At 40.8% G+C, this 20,013-nt stretch overlaps 1 protein-coding gene across 1 annotated transcript; it reads left to right on the top strand.

The window, feature by feature from the left end:
• Positions 1-16,654: 16,654 nt before the first annotated feature.
• Positions 16,655-18,206, top strand: LOC101084344 (olfactory receptor 7G3-like). Its single transcript, XM_023240954.2, has one exon. It carries the CDS (start codon positions 16,697-16,699, stop codon positions 17,723-17,725), a length of 1,029 nt encoding a protein of 342 aa, XP_023096722.2. The 5' UTR covers positions 16,655-16,696; the 3' UTR covers positions 17,726-18,206.
• The last annotated feature ends 1,807 nt before the right edge of the window (positions 18,207-20,013 follow it).

The following is a 20,013-nucleotide window of genomic DNA, read 5'->3' as shown; positions in this document are numbered from 1 at the left end:
TGTTTACAGTGTCTGTTAATGTGTGTCTTGGGAGGAAGGTTGTTTTATTTACAAATGACTGTTGTCACTAACCAATATAACCCACATCAGGTTTAAAAAACTTTTTATATATATAATTTAAAAGTTGAATTATTATAGGGTTAATAATAGGGATATAGGTGTGTTTATCTATTATTATCTTTATCTATTTGATAAAGACTTTAAGTTGCATTTGTAGTTCATCCAGATCATGTCTCTTAACCTACCATTTCCTGACACAAGGTCTGAAATGAATCCTCCCACCAAAATTGTGAATGGTTGAATCTTTGAAATTCTATACTTTTCACAGCACACTGTTTCTACTTAAGACAAGTGTTAAAAAATTTACAACCCAATGAATATCTGACAAGGTAGAGTACATCTCTATTAACTACTACACACACTGGGCAAGAATTAGAACATTATCAGCACTAGAATCCTCCTTCACTGCTTCCTTCCACTCACTAATCACTCTAATTCCTGCCACCAGAATATATGTACTCTATGGAATCATGCATTTTTTAAGAAAGATTTAATTTTATTAAAAAAATTTTTTTCACATTTATTTTTGAGAGACAGAGCGAGACAGGGCTTGAGCAGGGGAGGGGCAGAGAGAGAGGGAGACACAGAATCCGAAGCAGGCTCCAGGCTCTGAGCTGTCAGCACAGAGCCCGACATGGGGCTCCAACTCATGAACCACGAGATCATGACCTGAGCTGAAGTTGGACGCTTAACCAACTGAGCCGCCCAGGTGCCCCTGGAATCATGCATTTTAAGAGCTTCATTGAGATATACTTTACATGTTGTAAATTTCACCCATTTGAAGTATAAAATTCAGTGGTTTTTAGTATGTTTATGGAGTTATTTGCACTATTTGTACCTGATACGTTATCATTTGTGCCTGGCTTCTGCTCAATGTTGTCTTTATGAGATGCATCTATATTCTTCATTTAGCAGAATTTTATTCTCATCAATACATAGCTTTTCCATTGTACGAATACACACAATTTATTCATTCAACTGTTCTGGATGTTTGGGTTGTTTATAGATGGGATATTTTACCTGCTATGAACATTCTTGCACATGTTTTAGTTCACAGTTGTACCTGTTTTTGTTGGGCTAATATTTTAGGAGTGCAGTTTGTGGGTCATAGGGAATACACACAATCACATTTATTCAATACTACCAGACAGTTTTACAAAGTAGTTGTGACAATATATATGTCTGTAACCTTGCTAGTATTTTATATTGTCTTTTTCATTTTGGTTATTTTGATGTGTATGCCATAGATAGGACCGGTTTTGATTTTTAACTTTTTAAAAATTTTGAACTAGTTTTGCACTTCCTAGAAAAGTTGAAAAGAGGGGCGCCTGGGTGGCGCAGTCGGTTAAGCGTCCGACTTCAGCCAGGTCACGATCTCGCGGTCCGTGAGTTCGAGCCCCGGGTCAGGCTCTGGGCTGATGGCTCGGAGCCTGGAGCCTGTTTCCGATTCTGTGTCTCCCTCTCTCTCTGCCCCTCCCCTGTTCATGCTCTGTCTCTCTCTGTCCCAAAAATAAATTAAAAAAAAAAAGTTGAAAAGACTGTACAGAGTTCCTGTATATTCCTTTTTCCTAATGTTAATGCAATTAATTTTTAGTTTTTTTTTGGGGGGGGTGGTTTGTTTTGTTTTAGAGAGTGAGCTCAAGCAGGGGAGAGGGGCAGAGAAAGAGAATCTTGAGCACTGTCCACGCTCAGCAGCAGAGCCCGATGTAGGAATAGATTCCACTACCGTGGGATCATGATCTAAGCTGAAATCAAGAGTCACGTGCCCAACCAACTGAGCCACCCAGGTGCCCTATGATTGTTGGTTTTGATGTCTGTTTTTTAGGCAACCTCCAAAAGTCCTTCTCAAGTAACTAGAAAATTGGTTTCTCTGAACTCTTTACTATAATAGAACTAACCTCATTCACAAAGGAACTTCAGTTAAAAACAAAATTCTTAGAATGACGAGATGATCCGGTGAGATATGCTCTGTATCCCCAGTCTCTGTCCTTGTGGCGACTTACACACCACTCTGATTCTTCCAGTGATAATATCTGACTTGGAGAAAGCCGGGAATTGGTTTAATGAAAAACTCATCAGCTCTCTTAAGGTCAGACCCAAGAAATCCAAGAATTAAGTTTCCTGCCTGGAGGTGAGAGGAAACGTGGGAAAAGAATGATGTATGTCTGCCCTCTCAGGGTCAGGAAATCAGTCACCCAGGAGTTCTTTATTTTTTAAAAAAATTTTTTAATGTTTATTTTTGAGAGACAGAGTGTGAGTGGGTGAGGGGCAGAGAGAGAGGGAGACACAGAACCTGAAACAGGCTCCAGGCTCTGAACTGTCAGCACATAGCCCAACGTGGAGCTTGAACTCACAAGCCATGAGATCATGACCTGAGCTGAAGTCAGACTCTTAACTGAGCCACCCAGGTGCCCCCAGGATTTCTTTCTATGAGCTGTGCTCCATAGGGATTTGAATTGTCTTGCGGAAGAAATGACAGTACACATTTGGCTAATGAGGAGCTTTGGAAATTGAGCCCCCAGGGCCACAGAAACTGTAGAGTCTACCTGTGACCATTGGCCTCAAAGACCTGCTCAGGTCAGGAAACAGCACACCTGGGTCTCCTTCTGAGATGCTCCCTCGTGCCCAGGAGCCCAATTGACTTGGCCCACCTGCCCTTCCTGGGGACAGATTTCCCATCTCTATCCTTCAGTATCTAGAGGAAGGGTGAATTACCCATTGATGACTTCAAGGTAATCTGATGTGTTCTAATAAATTCTGTGCGAAATTGAACAGTTATTTAAAATCAGTCCATCTGGAGGACATCCGGGAAGTCAGAGAAGGATTAAGGATTAAGTAAGATTAGGTTACATTGAATTTGCAATTAGCTTGCATTTCTGGCTCCTACTTTGCCTTTTAAATTCCAGGGACTCTGTCTTTTACCACCTGAGCATGAATTCGCCCCTTCAAAAATTGGACAGATGACTCTACAATTCTCTGGTTTCCATCATTTTTTCTCTTTCTTTCTTTCTTTCTTTCTTTCTTTCTTTCTTCTTTCTTTCTTTCTTTCTTTCTTTCTTTCTTTCTTTCTTTCTTTTTTTTGGCTGTAAGACTGGGATGGGTGAGTTTGGCTTCTCAATTTTCCCATATCTGGTTTCAGATTTTATCCTTAGAGGAGAACTCAAGTCTTGTCCCTACCTCTTAACTGTGAGGACCTTGCGAGAGGAGGTTGAGACACATTAGTCTACCTTTCCAGTCTTTGAAAATCCCTGCAAAAAATATGGAATATTTTAAATCTTCAGAACAGCACAGTGAGCATTAAATACAACGACTGGCAATATAATATACTATTATATTACCATATAGTAGTAAAGTATTATACATACACATGAGGTCCTATTATTATATTTTAAACTGAGTTTTAGATCCAAGACCCACACAGAAAGACCTTTCTTCGCCCTCAGACAGGGATAACTGTATCATTATGGACAAATCCTCTCTATTATTTATTTCCCTCTTCCTGTCCCAGAGGTTACCACTAGGGAATTTGGTGGATATTTGCTATGCGTAGTTTAACACTATCAGTACGTGTGAACGTGCCTCATAGATCTCTACTATAGGAAAAAATTGTAATAAACCCAAATGCCCATTGATGTGAGAATGTATGTTAAATTTGATAAACCGGATCTGCTTGTGTCAGTTTTGATAAATATAGAAAAGACCATGATTAAGCCAAAATAGTTGCTAAATTGAATAGTTGATACTATGTCTAACAGATAGGAGCATGTAATACATAGAGTAACATAAGCATACGATGCTTGTGGATACATCATTACTCATATGAGATATTCCAGGGGAATGATACAGGCAAGACTTCAGGATCCTGTTTAACTGTGGGGAAGGGAGGTCAGTATTGAGATTGTGTAGGAATATGCGGGGGCTTCACGGAGATCTGCATTGTTTTATTAATAAAGAACACTGGGGGTGCCTTTGCGGCTCAATTAAGCATCTGACTCTTGATTTCTGATCAGGTCATGATCTCATGGTTCGTGGGATCCCTGCTAACAGTGTGGAGCCTGCTTGGGATTCTCTCTTCTCTCTCTGCCCCTCCCCTGCTCATGCACGTGCTCTCTCTCCCTCTCAAATGAACTTTAAAACTTAAAGCAAAAAGAAAACTACAGCAGATGTGGCACAATTTTGAATTTGATCATGCTGGCTGGTGGGCTTGAGCCCTTCATTGTCACTTTGTCCTTATTTGGATACTTAAATAGAACATAAAACATGAAAAACTGGTTTATTTATATTTATATAAATTTCATCCTGCTATAGCTATCATATAGACTATTCTCCTTTAATGATTTAAAACCATTTTTAAAGATTTAAATTTAAGTTAGCTAACATACAGTGTAGTCTTGGTTTTAGGAGTAGAATCCACGGATTCATCCCCTACATATAACACCCAGTGCTCATCCCCAAAAGTGCCCTCCTTAATGCCCATTGCCCATTTCACACATTTCCCCCCCCCCCCACCCCTTCAGCAGCCCTCAAGTTTGTTCTCTATATATGAGAGTCTTTTAGGGTTTGCCTCCCTCTTTATTTTTCTTCCCTTCTCCTATGTTCATCTGTGTTGTGTTTCTTAAATTCCACATGAGTGAAATCATATATTTTATTTTTTAAAATACTTATTTTGAGAGAACAAGCGTGTATGTCTGTGCAAGCTGCAGAGGGGCAGAGAGAGAGAGAGAGAGAGAGAGAGAGAAACCCAAGCAGGCTGTCACCATGACCCTGGGATCGTGACCTGAGTTGAAATCGAGAGTTGGACACTCAACCGACTGAGCCACCCAGGTGCCCTCCTTTAATAAATTTTTATTTAATTTTATACAGCTAGCACTAATGTAAATATTTTGATTTTGCATATTTAAAATAATGAACATTTAAAAAATTAAGGATGATATACTATAAAATAATATTAAATTAACAAGGTGTACCATGACTTTGCCATAACTTATGTATGTATTCCTATAAAGATGTTTATTTATGGGGTGCCTGGGTGGCTCAGTGAGTTAAGTGTCCGACTTCAGCTCAGGTCATGATCTCATGGTTCACGGGTTTGAGCCCCGTGTCAGGCTCTATGCTGACAGTTCAGAACCTGGAGCCTGCTTCCGATTCTATGTCTCCCTCTCTCTGCCCCTCCCCCACTTGCACTCTCTCTCTCTCAAAAGTAAATAAACATTAAAAATTTTTTAAAAAGTTGTTTATGTAGATGATTTCTTTCCTCTATTTCATTATACTGAAGGCTCCCAGTGGGGATTTGAGCAAATCCTACTACCAGCCTTGAGATTATATTCTCGAGGTGTCCTTCCTTGTCTCTCTCGCTTACTCTCAGCTTCCCTTCTAGACATCGGAACTTGTCCATAGCTAAAACCAAAAGTGATAGGAAAAGCCGTTGCAAGGCCCCATACTGCTCGGTGCTTTTCATCTATTCATTTTTCATCCGCACAATGAATAACCTTTATGTATTTTTTTTAAGCAGTTGCCATTATAAACATGAGAAAATTGAATCTGCTCAGAGAGGTCCAGGGGCTTTCCCATGTCACAGATCCATGTTACAATTGGGGGATTCATGATTAAGCCAAGGAGTGTCTGGGTTCAAGTCTTATTCCTAACATGGTTGATGGTTGTTTTATGATCCCTTGTCTTTGTCTTTGCTCAGGACCTCAATTTGTTAAACAAAGGGCTCAGTTTACATGGACTCACTGTACCATTCAACTGTACACATCTTGTGATTCTACAGTATATTTGAGGTACGGTTACAGAAATTCTTTCAGCTCATTACTTCATAAGAATGGTAGGCAGATGCTTAGACACTGTCAGCCCATGACAATCCTTTATTGCCTCTTTTGTGGGCATCAGGATTCAATTTCTCAGGAATCTGGATAAGGCAGATGAGACAGGAGAGGCTTGGAGCTGCTCCTGTGTTGGCCCACATGGGACTCCTCCCCTGGAGCAGGCACTAAGGTGACCAAACAAGGAATAATAGGAAGGGGGGGGGGGGTGTCTGATCTATGGCTTACTCTTAAATTTTTCTTTATTTTAATTGAGATATAACTGAGATATAACATTGTAATAGTTCCAGGAGTACAACATAATGGCTTGACATATGTAAGTATTGCAAAAATGATTACCAAAATAAGTTCCAATAACATCCATCCTCACACATGGTTACACATTTTTTTTCCTGTGATGAGAACTTTAAAGATAACATTTTTATATTATCTATGATATAAATGAAAGACCTGGATTAAGGCAAAAATAGGAGGGATCTTTGCTACTGGATAAACAGGGTTAATTTCCATTTCCAGAAACTGCAGTAAGAAAGGAAAAATTATGGGAGAGAAAGACACTGATGGGATATGCATTAAGGAAGTAAATAAAAGGGGAAATGGATCTATCTATAATCTAAGCACAGAGCCTCACTATAATGACTTCCATGGACAATTGAAAAATTTTAGGAATTAATTATGCCCTTTCTTTTTACTCATGTGTTCAAAGAGTGTTAAGCAGAAAAGATCACGTATGTATATTTTATCTTTATTTTTTGCTATTTATTTTTAAAATTTTTTAATTTAATTTATTTTTTAAATTTACATCCAAGTTAGTTAGCATATAGTACAACAATGATTTCAGGAGTAGATTCCTTAATGCCCCTTACCCATTTAGCCAATCACCCCTCCCACAACCCTCCAGCAACCCTCTGTTTGTTCTCTATATTTAAGAGTCTCTTATGTTTTGGCCCTCTCCCTGTTTTTAAATTATTTTTGCTTCCCTTTCCTTATGTGCATCTGTTTTGTCTTTTATTTTTTTATTAAAAAATTTTTTTTAATATTTATTTATTTTTGAGACAGAGAGAGACAGAGGATGAGCAGGGGAGGGTCAGAGAGAGAGGGAGACACAGAATCCGAAATAGGTTTCAGGCTCTGAGTGGTCAGCCCAGAGCCCGACGCGGGGCTCGAACTCACGGACCGCGAGATCATGACCTGAGCCAAAGTCGGACGCCCAACCTACTGAGCCACCCAGGCGCCCCTGTTTTGTCTTTTAAAGTCCTCATATGAGTGAAGTCATATGACTTTTGTCTTCCTCTGACTAATTTCACTTAGCATAAGTGATACCCTGCATCCCAGGGTATAAATCCTGCATCCCAGGATACCCTGCATCCCAGGGTATAAATCCCACTTGGTCGTGGTGAATAATTTTTTTTTTAATGTATTGTTGAATCTGGTTGGCTAATATCTTGTTGAGGAGTTTTGCGTCCATGTTCATCTAGTTCCATCTACGTAGTTACAAATGTCAAGATTTCATTCTTTTTGATGGTTGAGTAATACTCCATTGTACATCTTTTTTGTACATCTTCTTTATCCATTCATCCATGGATGGACATTTGGGCTCTTTCCATACTTTGGCTATTGTTGATAGCACTGCTATAAACATGGGGGTGCATGTGCCCCTTCAAAACAGCATATCTGTATCCCTTGGATAAATAGCTAGTAGTGCAATAGCTAGATCAAAGGGTAGTTCTAGTTTTAATTTTTTGAGGAACCTCCATACAGTTTTCCAGAGTGGCTGCACCAGTTTGCATTCCCACCAGTAGTGCAAAAAATACCCTCTTTCTCCGCATCCTCGCCAACCTCTGTTGTTGCCTGAGTTGTTAATGTAAGCCATTCTGACAGGTATGAGGTGGTATCTCATTTGTGGTTTTGATTTGTATTTCCCTGATGATGAGTGACGTTGAACATCTTTTCATGTGTCTGTTAGCCATCTGGATGTCTTCTTTCAAAAGTGTTTGTTCATGTCCTTTGCCCATTTCTTCACTGGGTCATTTGTTTTTTGGGGTGTTGTGTTGGTAAGTTCTTTATAGATTTTGGATACTAACCCTTTATCCGATATGTCATTTGCAAATATCTTCTTCCGTTCCATTGGTTGCCTTTTAGTTTTGTTCATGATTTCCTTCACTGTGCAGAAGCTTTTTATTTTGATGAGGTCCTCATAGTTCATTTTTATTTTTGTTTCTCTTGCCTCTGGAGATGTGTTAAGTAAGATTGCTGTGGCCAAGGTCAAAGAGGTTTTTACCGGCTTTCTCCTCGAGAATTTTGATGGCTTCCTGTCTTATGTTTAGGTCTTTCATCCATTTTGAGTTTATTTTTGTGTATGGTGCAAGAAAGTGGTCCAAGTTCATTTTTCTGCATGTCGCTGTCCAGTTTTCCCAGCACCACTTGCTGAAGATACTGTCTTTTTTCCATTGGGTATTCTTTCCTGCTTTGTCAAAGATTAGTTGGCCATACATTTGTGGGTCCATTTCAGGGTTCTCTATTCTGTTCCATTGATCTGAGTGTCTGTTCTTGTGCCAGTACCATACTGTCTTGATGAATACAGCTTTGTAGTATAGCTTGAAGTCTGGGATTGTGTTGCCTCCTGCTTTGGTTTTCTTTTTCAAGATTGCTTTGGCTATTCGGGGTCATTTGTGGTTCCATACAAATTTTAGGATTGTTTGTTCTAGCTCTGTGAAGAATGCTGGTGTAATTTTGATACGTATTGCATTGAATATGTAGATTGCTTTCGGTAGTATCAACGTTTTAACAATATTTGTTATTCCTATCCAGGAGCATGGAATATTTTTCCTTTTTTTGTGTCTTCTTCAATTTGTCATAAGCTTTCTATAGTTTAAGTGTATAGATTTTTCACCTCTTTGGTTAGACTTATTCCTACGTATTTTATGGTTTTTGGTGCAATGGCAAATGGGATCGATTCCTGGATTTCTCTTTCTGTTGCTTCATTGTTGGTGTATAGGAATGCAACTGATTTCTGTGCATTGATTTTATATCCTGCAACTTTGCTGAATTCATGGATCAGTTCTAGCAGATTTTTGGTGGAATCTTTTGGGTTTTCCATATAGAGTATCACGTCATCTGCGAAAAGTGAAAGTTTGACCTCCTCCTGGCTGATTTGGATGCCTTTTATTTCCTTGTGTTGTCTGATTACTGAGGCTAAGACTTCCAATATAATGTTGAATAACAGTGGTGAGAGGGACATCCCTGTCTTGTTCCTGACCTTAGGGGGGAAGCTCTCAGTTTTTCCCCATTGAGGATGGTATTAGCGTTGGGTCTTTCATTTATGGTTTTATAATCTTGAGGTATGATCCTTCTATCCCTACTTTCTTAAGGGTTTTTGATCAAGAAAAGATGCTATATTTTGTCAAGTTCTTTCTCTGCATCTATTGAGAGGATCATGTGGTTCTTGTCCTTTCTTTTATTGATTTGATGAATCACATTGATTGCTTTGTGGATATTGAACCAGCCCTGCATCCCAGGGTATAAATCCCACTTGGTCGTGGTGAATAATTTTTTTTTTAATGTATTGTTGAATCTGGTTGGCTAATATCTTGTTGAGGAGTTTTGTGTCCATGTTCATCAGTGAAATTGCTCTATAGTTCTCCTTTTAGTGGGGTCTTTGGTTTTGGAATCAAGGTAATGCTGGCTTCATAGAAAGAGTTGGAAGTTTTCCTTCCATTTCTATTTTTTGGAACAGCTTCAAGAGAATAGGTGTGAACTCTTCCTTAAACGTTTGGTAGAATTCCCCTGGAAAGCCATCTGGTCCTGGACTCTGTTTTAGGGAGAGATTTTTGATTACTAATTAGATTTCGTTACTGGTTATGGGTCTGTTCAAATTTTCTATTTCTTCCTATTTCAGTTTTGGTAGTTTATATGTTTCTAGGAATTTGTCCATTTCTTCCAGATGGCCCATTTTAATGGCATATAATGGGTCATAATATTCTCTTATTACTGTTTGTATTTCTGCAGTGTTGGTTGTGATCTCTCCTCTTTCATTCTTGATTTTATTTATCTGGGGCCTTTCCTTTTTCTTTTGAACAAACTGGCTAGGGGTTTATCAATTTTGTTAATTCTTTCAAAGAACAAGCTTTTGGTTTCATTGGTCTGTTCTACTTTTTTTGGTTTTGATAGCATTGATTTCTGCTCTAATCTTTATTATTTCCTGTCTTCTGCTGGTTTGGGGGGTTTATTTGCTGTTCTTTTTCCAGCTCTTTAGGTGTAAGTTTAGGTTGTGTATCTGAGACCTTTCTTCCTTCTTAGGAAGGCCTGGATTGCTATATACTTCCCTCTTATGACCGCCTTTGCTGCATTCTAGAGGTTTTGGACTGTGATGTTATCATTTTCATTGGCCTCCATGTACTTTTTATTTTCCTCTTTAACTTCTTGGTTAGCCCATTCATTCTTTAGTAGAATGTTCTTGAGTCTCCAAGCATTTGTTACCTTTCCAATTTTTTTCTTGTGGTTGATTTCGAGTTTCATAGCGTCGTGGTCTGAAAATATGCATGGTATAATCTTGATCTTTTTATACCTGTGTAGGGCTGATTTGTGTCCTGGTATGTGATCTATTCTGGAGAATGTTCCATGTGCACTGCAGAAGAATGTATATTCTGCTGCTTTAGTATGAAATGTTCTGAATATATCTGTTAAGTCCTTTTGGTCCAGTGTGTCATTCAAAGCCATTGTTTCCTTGTTGATTTTCTGTTTAGATGATCTGTCCATTGTTGTAAGTGGGGTGTTGAAGTCCCCCACTATTATGGTATTATTATCAATGAGTTTCTTTATGTTTGTGATGCATTTATTTATATATTTGGGTGCTTCATATTTGGAGCATAAATGTTTACAATCGTTAGGTCTTCTTGGTGAATAGACCCCTTAATTATGATATAATGTCCTTCCTCATCTCTTGTTACAGGCTTTATTTTAAAGTCCAGATTGTTTGATATAAGTATCGCTACTTTGGCTTTCTTTTGTCTACCATTAGCATGATAGATGGTTCTCCATCCCCTTACTTTCAATCTGAAGGTGTCTTTAGGTCTAAAATGGGTCTCTTGTAAACAGCATATAGATGGGTCTTGTTTTCTTGTCCATTCTGTTACTCTATGTATTTTGATTGGATCATTTAGTCCATTGATGGTAAGAGTGAGTACTGAAAGACATGAGTTTATTGCCATTATGTTGCTTGTAGAGTTGGAATTTCTGGTGGTGTTCTCTGGTCCTTTCTAGTCTTTCCTGCTCTTGGTCTTTTTTTTTTTTTTTTTTTTTTTTTTGGTTTGTTTCATCTTTTCTCCCCTCAGAGAGTCCCTCTTAAAATTTCTTGCAGGGCTGGTTTAGTGGTCACGAACTCCTTTAATTTTTGTTTGTCTGCAAAACTTTTTATCTCTCTTTCTATTTTGAATGACAACCTTGCTGGATAAAGAATTCTTGGCTCCATATTTTTCCAATTCAGCACACTCAATATATCCTGCCACCCCTTTCTGGCCTGCCAAGTTTCTGTGGACAGGGCTGCTACAAACCTGATTTGCCTTACCCTGTAGGTTAAGGACTTTTTTTTCCCCTTGCTGCTTTCATGATTCTTTCCTTGCTTGAGTATTTTGTGAATTTGACTATGATATGCCTTGCTGATGGTCGGTTTTTGTTGAATCTTATGGGAGTCCTCTGTGCTTCCTGGATTTTGATGTCTATGTCTTTCCCCAGGTTAGGAAAGTTTTCTGTATGATTTACTCACATAACTCTTCTACCCCTTTTTCCCTCTCTTCATCTTCTGGGACCCCTACGATTCTGATGTTGTTCATCATCATTTTTAATGAGTCACTGATTTCTCTGAATCTTAAATCATGCTCTTTTGCCTTAGTCTCCCTCTTTTTTTCTGCTTCATTATTCTCCATAAGTTTGTCCTCTATATTGCTGGTTTGCTGCTCTGCCTTATCCATCCTTGCCACTGTGGCATGCATTGGAGTTGCAGCTCAGTTATAGCATTTTTTATTTCATCCTGACTAGCTTTTACTTCTTTTATCTCTGCAGAAAAGGATTCTAATCTGTTTTCGACTCCAGCTAGTATTCTTATTATTGTGATTCTAAATTCTGGTTCAGACATCTTGCTTGTATCTATGTTGATTAATTCCCTACCTGTCGTTTCTTCCTGCTCTTTCTTTTGGGGTGAATTCCTTCATTTCGTCATTTTGAAGGAGAAAAGGAACTAATAAGGTAAAAAACTAAAATTAAAAAATTAAAAACACACACACAGAAAAAAATCAAATAAATGTTACTAGATCCTGGGTGGTTTTGGTCTGGTTATTGGAAGGAGCTTGATAGAGAAAAAAGGGGGAAAAACAGAAAAAAAAGAAAAACAAGAAAAAAAAGGAAAACATTTGAAAATTTGAGAAAATGAATACAATAAAATAGAATAAAATGAAATGATGGAAGTAAAATAGAATTTGAAAATTTACAAAAAAGTAAAAAATATGGTAGAAAAAATAAAGAAAATATTTTAATAAAAATTGAAAATAAAAATAAATTTTTTCTCTTTCTGTATTCAAGAAAAAGAAATGAAAAGAAAAAAAGAAAATTGAATAGATGGACCAAGACTAAAATATGATTGAAATTGCATCATTGTCTCCTGAAAGTCAAACTATGAAGTACTTTATAGCCTGTAAACTAAGCAGGTGGAGAGACTTGTGGTTCCTGAAGAGTGAGGTTGACTCAGTTGGGCGGGGCTTAATGTAACGGCTCTGTTCTCCACTAGGTGGCGCTGCTTAGTTTACTGGGGCGAATTGTGGCACTCGTAGGTGTGTATGCGCATGCGCGGGAGGGGTGAAAATGGCATCTACCCAGGCTCTAGTATCGGAATTCTGTGTCTTCCCGAGCAGCAATTGCACACCTGTCCTTTGTCTTCGGCTTCCATCCACTCCCCGCTCTTACCCTGTCCGTGAGCAAGCCATCAGGCTGCAGGCGGTACCTCCCTGCTGAGTTTTATCTCAGATGCGGCTTTGTTTCCGGACCCCTCACTTCTGAGGGGCTGCGGTTTTGTCCGGCTCACACCTTCTGGGGGAGGGTCTCACCGAGCAATGGCGGTGCCGGCCGCACCCAGGACCCTCCGCGGGACTGTGCTGCCTCCGATGCCCAGAGACTGCGGCTGGGCGCCACCCCGCCCCGGAAAAAGCTCCCATGATCTGTAGCAGCAGCGTTTCAGGGATTATGGAAAATCGCGACACGCGTCTGGCACCAGGTTTCCCCTTAACGCCCTTGTTCCAGCACCAGCGAATGTGGTTGTTCTCCGGTCTGCTGGCACCTTTGCCTGTGTGGGGGCCGCACAGCCTCTACCGGCTGTCCTCCCAGCAGGGGAACCGCCTCTCCCCGTGTGGCCCGAAGCCCCCCGGACTCCACTCTGCTCCTGGGGATTCACCCTTCCCACCAGAGCACCCCCAGGTATGGAACTGGAGAGTTTCAGACTCCGCTCCCCGTTTGTAGATTCGTAATGGCATTTAAGCCCTCTCCTTTCTCCCTTTTTAGTTCGGCCCCTGCGGCTGTTTCCACTTTTCCACTTTCTCTCCAGCTGCTTTGGGGGGAGGGGTGCTTTTCCCATACTCTCCCCCCAACTCTGTCCTCTCTGCACAAGCAAAAACAACTCCCTGCCCTCTGCGGCTTCTCTCTCCCCCAGTTCACTTCTCCACGTGGTGTACCTGCCGAGTTCTGTGGTTCAGGTCGTGCAGATGGTTGTGTTAATCCTCGAGTCAGTTTTCTAGGTGTGCAGGATGGTTCAGTGTTGATCTGGCTGTGTTTCATGAACACAAGATGCAAAAAAACCTTTCATGCTGTCTTTTATTTTTATTTATTATTTTTTTGGTGCAAAAAAGTGATTAAAAAATTCTTTTAATGTTTATTTATTTTTGAGAGAGAGAGAGTGTGAGCATGGGAGGGGCAGAGTGGGAGGGAGACAGAGGATCTGAAGCAGGCTCCAGGCTCTGTGCTGACAGCAGAGAGCCCGATGTGGGCTTGAACTCATGAACCATAATATCATGACCTGAACTGAAGTCAGATGCTTAACACTGGCTGAGCTACCCAGGTGCCCCAAAAGGTGATTTTATTAAAGCATGGAGACAGGACCTGTGGGCAGAAAGAGCTGCCCATGTGTGTTTATTTTAGAAATTATCAGTGAGGAAGAGGTAAGAAGCTTCTATAATTGTCATTTTTTTTCTCCTGAATATAAAGATAATTAGATAAAACACACTCAAATGTTATCTTTTACATGTACCGTGTCAAACATTTTGCATTTATTATTTTAAATCCCAACATTACCCTGAAAGTGTAATTATCCAGGTGTATTTGCTTCTATTTCCTTCTTTTTCTTCACCAGCATTTCTGGGGGCTCGAATGTTCAGAGGCCTCCATATCAGGCAGGGTTAGCTAATTAAGAGATACTTTCTCTTTAGGACTATGAGGATGCACATTTAACAATTTTATTTATTTGCATAAGACCCCTTATATATCATTCTCTCTCCCACTATTCTGTTTAAAAAAAAAAAAGGGGGCGCCTGGGTGGCTCAGTCGGTTAAGCGGCCGACTTCGGCTCAGGTCATGATTTCGCGGTCCGTGAGTTTGAGCCTCGCGTCAGGCTCTGTGCCGACAGCTCAGAGCCTGGAGCCTGTTTCCGATTCTGTGTCTCCCTCTCTCTCTGACCCTCCCCTGCACGCGCTCTGTCTGTCTGTCTCTCTCTCAAAAATAAACATAGGGGCGCCTGGGTGGCGCAGTCGGTTAAGCGTCCGACTTCAGCCAGGTCACGATCTCGTGGTCCGTGAGTTCGAGCCCCGCGTCAGGCTCTGGGCTGATGGCTCAGAGCCTGGAGCTTGTTTCCGATTCTGTGTCTCCCTCTCTCTCTGCCCCTCCCCCGTTCATGCTCTGTCTCTCTCTGTCCCAAAAATAAATAAACGTTAAAAAAAAAAAAAAAAAGCTTCACTCTAGCTTCAGAGAGGAACATTTGAGAAAATTGCAGCAACGTATTTTCCCGGCATACTTATTTTTCTGTCTCCTGTAGGCTAAGAGTCAAGGAATTTGTGAAACATTTTAAACCCACCACTACCATGAGTAGCAAGGTCACATATTCCAAACGAGACAACTGCAAGACTGTGGGCCCCCAGCAGCCTGGTTCCCTGAGTGAGTGTGGCACGGGACCCCTGTGCCCAGTGTCTGTGAAAATCAATGACATATGGGCAGCTGTCTAATTCGTGACAGATTCACACAAGCCTCCCTTTGATCTGGCAGCATTTTCTTTTTTTTTTTTTTTTAATTTTTTTTTTCAACGTTTATTTATTTTTGGGACAGAGAGAGAGCATGAACGGGTGAGGGGCAGAGAGAGAGGGAGACACAGAATCGGAAACAGGCTCCAGGCTCTGAGCCATCAGCCCAGAGCCCGACGCAGGGCTCGAACTCACGGACCGCGAGATCGTGACCTGGCTGAAGTCGGACGCTTAACCGACTGCGCCACCCAGGCGCCCCTGGCAGCATTTTCTAAACTTGATTTCAGGCCCTACAGATGTGCTCTGTTTTGATGTCAGTCAATACACCCTACGAGGGAGCACACAGGCATGGGAAACTGAAGATCAAGGCATTGACGAGTATAGACCAACTTTCACGCCTCACCCGTTAAGGGAGGCCTGAATCTGTGAGGTTCATTTCGAAAGGACTCAGGAGGCAAGATGAGGAGTGTTGACTGACCAAAGATGGTACGTGATATACAATGTTCATTTTTGGATAATGCTGAAAAACAGTTTATTGTTTGAACAAGTGATGAATGCAGGACTCAAGATGTATCCTGCCTTCTAAGAACACAACCCTCAGGGGACCACCTATTTAATTAGGGAGCGTTACTCTTTATGGAAGTATTTTAGCCAATAAATGAAGACAATAAAGCCAAGAAAAGACGGAAGTATTTTAGCCAATAAATGTCAGCCAATAAAAGCTGACAATAAATAGAATGTCAGCTTTCTGTAACTCCCAGCGGATTAGTGGATCCAGACAATAGTTATTTCAAGAAGCAAGACAGTATATATGTAAAGACATACTTTAAAATGTTTGCACCCCCCCTCAAAAAAAATTGAGCCTAAATCTAATTAGGCTTCTAGACAAGAGGTAGGCAGACTTTTTCAGGAAAGAGCCAGATGGTAAATATTTTAGATTTGTAAGCCTCTGTCACAAGTACTCAACTCAGAGGTAGCATACAAGCTGCATGGATGAGGTATAAATGAAGGTTATGTTCCAATAAACCTTTATTTACTGTATCTTGTCCATAGGGCTGTATTTTCTCAAACTGTATTCCAGAGTACAACCTCAATGATTTTATTCTAATTTTTTTTAACGTTTGTTTATTTTTGAGACAGAGAGAGACAGAGCATGAACGGGGGAGGGTCAGAGAGAGAGGGAGACACAGAATCTGAAACAGGCTCCAGGCTCTGAGCTGTCAGCACAGAGCCCGACACGAGGCTCAAACTCACGGACCGCGAAATCATGACCTGAGCCGAAGTCGGCCGCTTAACCGACAGCCACCCAGGCGCCCCGTCAATGATTTTATTCTAGAATTATTTACTTGGAGGCATCTTAACAGGGCTTTTCAGTCCTCTTTTCTACTCGTTAAGTACCTCTACTTGACAAAGAATTGATAGAATATAAGAACTTGGGACAGGATGGTGTGTGTGTGTGTGTGTGTGTGTGTGTGTGTAGGTAAGTGTTGAGGGAAATGCAAAGCAAGAAAGGGAGAGGAAAAGAGATGGGAGACAGGGATGCAGGAGAAAAAGATAGATGTATTTAAGAAAGTTTCTCTTAAGGTTTTTCTTGTCACCTCCATCTTTTCTATCAAACCCCTCAGGAACGTGAAATCAGGAAACTTCTCAGCTACTACAGAATTCCTCCTCCTGGGACTGTCAGAGGATCCACAACTGCAGCCCCTGCTATTCTGTCTGTTCCTGTCTATGTACCTGGTCTCTGTGTTCGGGAACCTACTCATCATCCTGGCCATTGTGTATGACTCCCACCTCCACACCCCCATGTACTTCTTCCTCTCCAACCTGTCTTTTGTTGACATCTGTCTCACCTCCACTACCATCCCAAAGATGCTTGTGAACATCCAGACACAGAGCAAATCCATCAGTTACCCAGGCTGCCTCACCCAAATCTGCTTCGTCCTGACTTTTGCTGGATTAGAAAATGGAATTCTGGTAATGATGGCCTTTGATCGATTTGTGGCCATCTGTCACCCATTGAGGTACAAGGCCATCATGAACCCCAAGCTCTGTAGGCTGTTGGTTCTGCTGTCTTTCCTCATTAGTGTTCTGGATGCCCTTCTCCACACTTTGATGGCACTGAGTCTGTCCTTCTGCACAGACCTGGAAATTCCCCACTTTTTCTGTGAATTAGCTCATGTCCTCAAGCTTGCCTGTTCTGATATCTTCATCAATAACATCCTTGTGTACTTAGTGACCAGCCTGTTGGGTGTTGTACCTCTCTCTGGGATAATTATCTCTTACACTCAAATTGTCTCCTCTGTTCTGAAAATCCCATCAGCTGGTGGAAAGTATAAGGCATTTTCCATCTGTGGGTCACACTTAATAGTTGTTTTCTTGTTCTATGGGACAGGTTTTGGGGTCTACCTGAGTTCTGCAGCTACTCACTCCTCCCGGAAGAGTGCAATAGTATCAGTGATGTATACCGTGGTCACCCCCATGATGAACCCTTTTATCTATAGTCTGAGGAACAAGGACATGATGGGGGCTTTGAGGAAGCTCATCTCTAGACTATCAGCCTCTCATTAATGTGTCAGCTGCTTTGGGCTTACACACACTGCTGCAATTTGACAAAGAGAAATAATGTGCGATCCAGAAAGCCTGACCAACATTGAATATATGAAACCAGAGGTCAAGTGGTGAGGGTAAGAATTTTGGAATCAGACCAGCTGGGTTTGAATCCTACCTCTGCTGAAACAGCCATGTGACCTTTGACAATTTATTTTAACTCTCTAAACTCGGTTTCCTCGTCCATAAAATTGGCATGATTATATTAGTTTATATTTGGAGGGGGTGTGAGATACTTCAACTCAATCAGTGAGGATGCATGCCTTCAACTATAATAAAGCAAAATTCTCAACTCCAATAGGGTCAGATGATAAAAACAATTATCTTTCCTTACAAAAACTTCAGGGATGGGGCGCCTGGGTGGCTCAGTCTGTTAGGTGTCTGACTTCGGCTCAGGCCATGATCTCCCTGCTTGTGAGTTTGAGCCCCGTTGAGTTCGAGTCCCGGGTCGGGCTCTGTGCTAACAGCTCGGAGCTTAAAGCCTGCTTCAGATTCTGTCTCCGTTTGTCTGCCCCTGCCCTGCTCTCTCTCTCTCTCTCTCCTCAAATATAAAAATAAATAAATAGATAAAACTTCAGGGATATTGTAGGTCCAGGTGGAGAACCACAGGGCTGCATTTCACTCTGCCATGGGTTGGCTTTTGCCTACAGTCGTCTTCCTGGTGGTCCCTGATGCCTGCAACAGTGCAGAGATCTTTCAGACCCAGAAACGAAAACCAACAGCCTCTCCTTGGGTTTCTTTTCAACACAAACATAATCGTTCCAAGGAGACATCCAGAAGGCATTGTTTTTATCATGAGCCCACATTGAGATAAGTGTCCTGTATTGGTTTCCTATTGCCATTGTAACACCTTACCACAAGCTTAGCAGCTTAAAACAACACAAATGAATTCTGTTGCTGTCTGAAACCAGCTACATGAGCTAAAGTCAAAGTGTTAGGTGCCTTTTGAAAGCTCTTTTGAGAAAAAGCTATCATTTAATTGGTACAGAATTTCTGCTTGGGATGCTGTTCTGCTGTTCAGGAGAAAGATAGTGGTAATAGTCATACAACATTGTGAATATTCTTAATGCCATGGACTTGCACATTAAAATGGCTGAAATAGTAAATTTTATGCTCTACATATTATACTACTACTCCTCCCCCCCCCCCAAAATTCATTCTAATGTACCAAAGCGTTAAACACAAGAATCAGAGGGATTAAATATTTCAGAAGATGATATAAGAAAATATTTTTTATTACCACAGAGAAATTAAGCATTTCTTAAAAGAATGAGCACAATCCAAAAGGTAAAGACTAAGAAATTCAAGCACTTTGGGGCACCTGGGAGGCTCAGTTGGTTAAGCATCCTACTTCGGCTCAGGTCATGATCTCGCGGTTCGTGGGTTCGAGCCCTGCGTCGGGCCCTGTGCTGACAGCTCAGAGCCCGAAGCCTGCTTCAGATTCTGTGTCTCCCTCTCTCTCTGCCCCTCCCCGACTCACGCTCTGTCTCTGTCTCTCAAAAATAAATAAATGTTAAAAAAAAATGTTTAAAAAGAAATTCAAGCACTTTACAAATGAGCCACTAAAACAAATGACTCATTAAGTGAAAATTCAGAAATGTTCTTTCAATATCACAAGAATAAAAAAGCAGGGAAAATAAACTTCCCCGAAATATTTCCTGATGAGATCTTGCTCACCCTGCCAATATCAATATGATTTTAATAGCACAGACACACCTATTAATATATTCCAGCACAATAAAAAATCAATCCTTTTTTCCCCTCCATTGGTAACCACATTCTACTTTCTGTCTTTATGAATTTGCCTATTCAAAGTACCTTAAACTAAAATTATACAATATTTGTCCTTTTTTATCTGGCTCATTTCACTAATGTTTTCAGGGTTCATCCGTATTGTAGCACCTGTCAGGATTTCATTCCTTCTAATGGCTGAATTATGTATATATGGTTCACACCTACAATTCTCAGGCTTCCTGATATCATTGATTACATACAGATGCCATTGGTTCTATCTTAAAATTTTTTTTAATGTTTTTTCATTTTTGAGAGACAGAGACAGATTGTGAGCAGGGGAGGGACAGGGAGAGAGGGAGACAGAGAATCTGAAACAGGCTCCAGACTCCAAGCTGTCAGCAGAGAGCCCCATGCGGGGCTTGAACTCACAAACTGTGAGATCATGACCTCAGCCAAAGTGGACCCTTAAGCAACTGAGCCACCCAGGTGCCCCCATTGGTTCTATCTTTAAAAAA

The sequence above is a fragment of the Felis catus genome, chromosome A2 (genome assembly GCF_018350175.1).
Source record: "Felis catus isolate Fca126 chromosome A2, F.catus_Fca126_mat1.0, whole genome shotgun sequence".
Taxonomy (NCBI): domain Eukaryota; kingdom Metazoa; phylum Chordata; class Mammalia; order Carnivora; family Felidae; genus Felis; species Felis catus.
This window is presented reverse-complemented; position numbering and strand designations above follow the sequence as displayed.

Coding starts and splice junctions, on each gene's coding strand:
- LOC101084344 (XM_023240954.2), top strand. CDS start 16,697: ATGCAGGAGAAAAAGATAGATGTATTTAAGAAAGTTTCTCTTAAGGTT.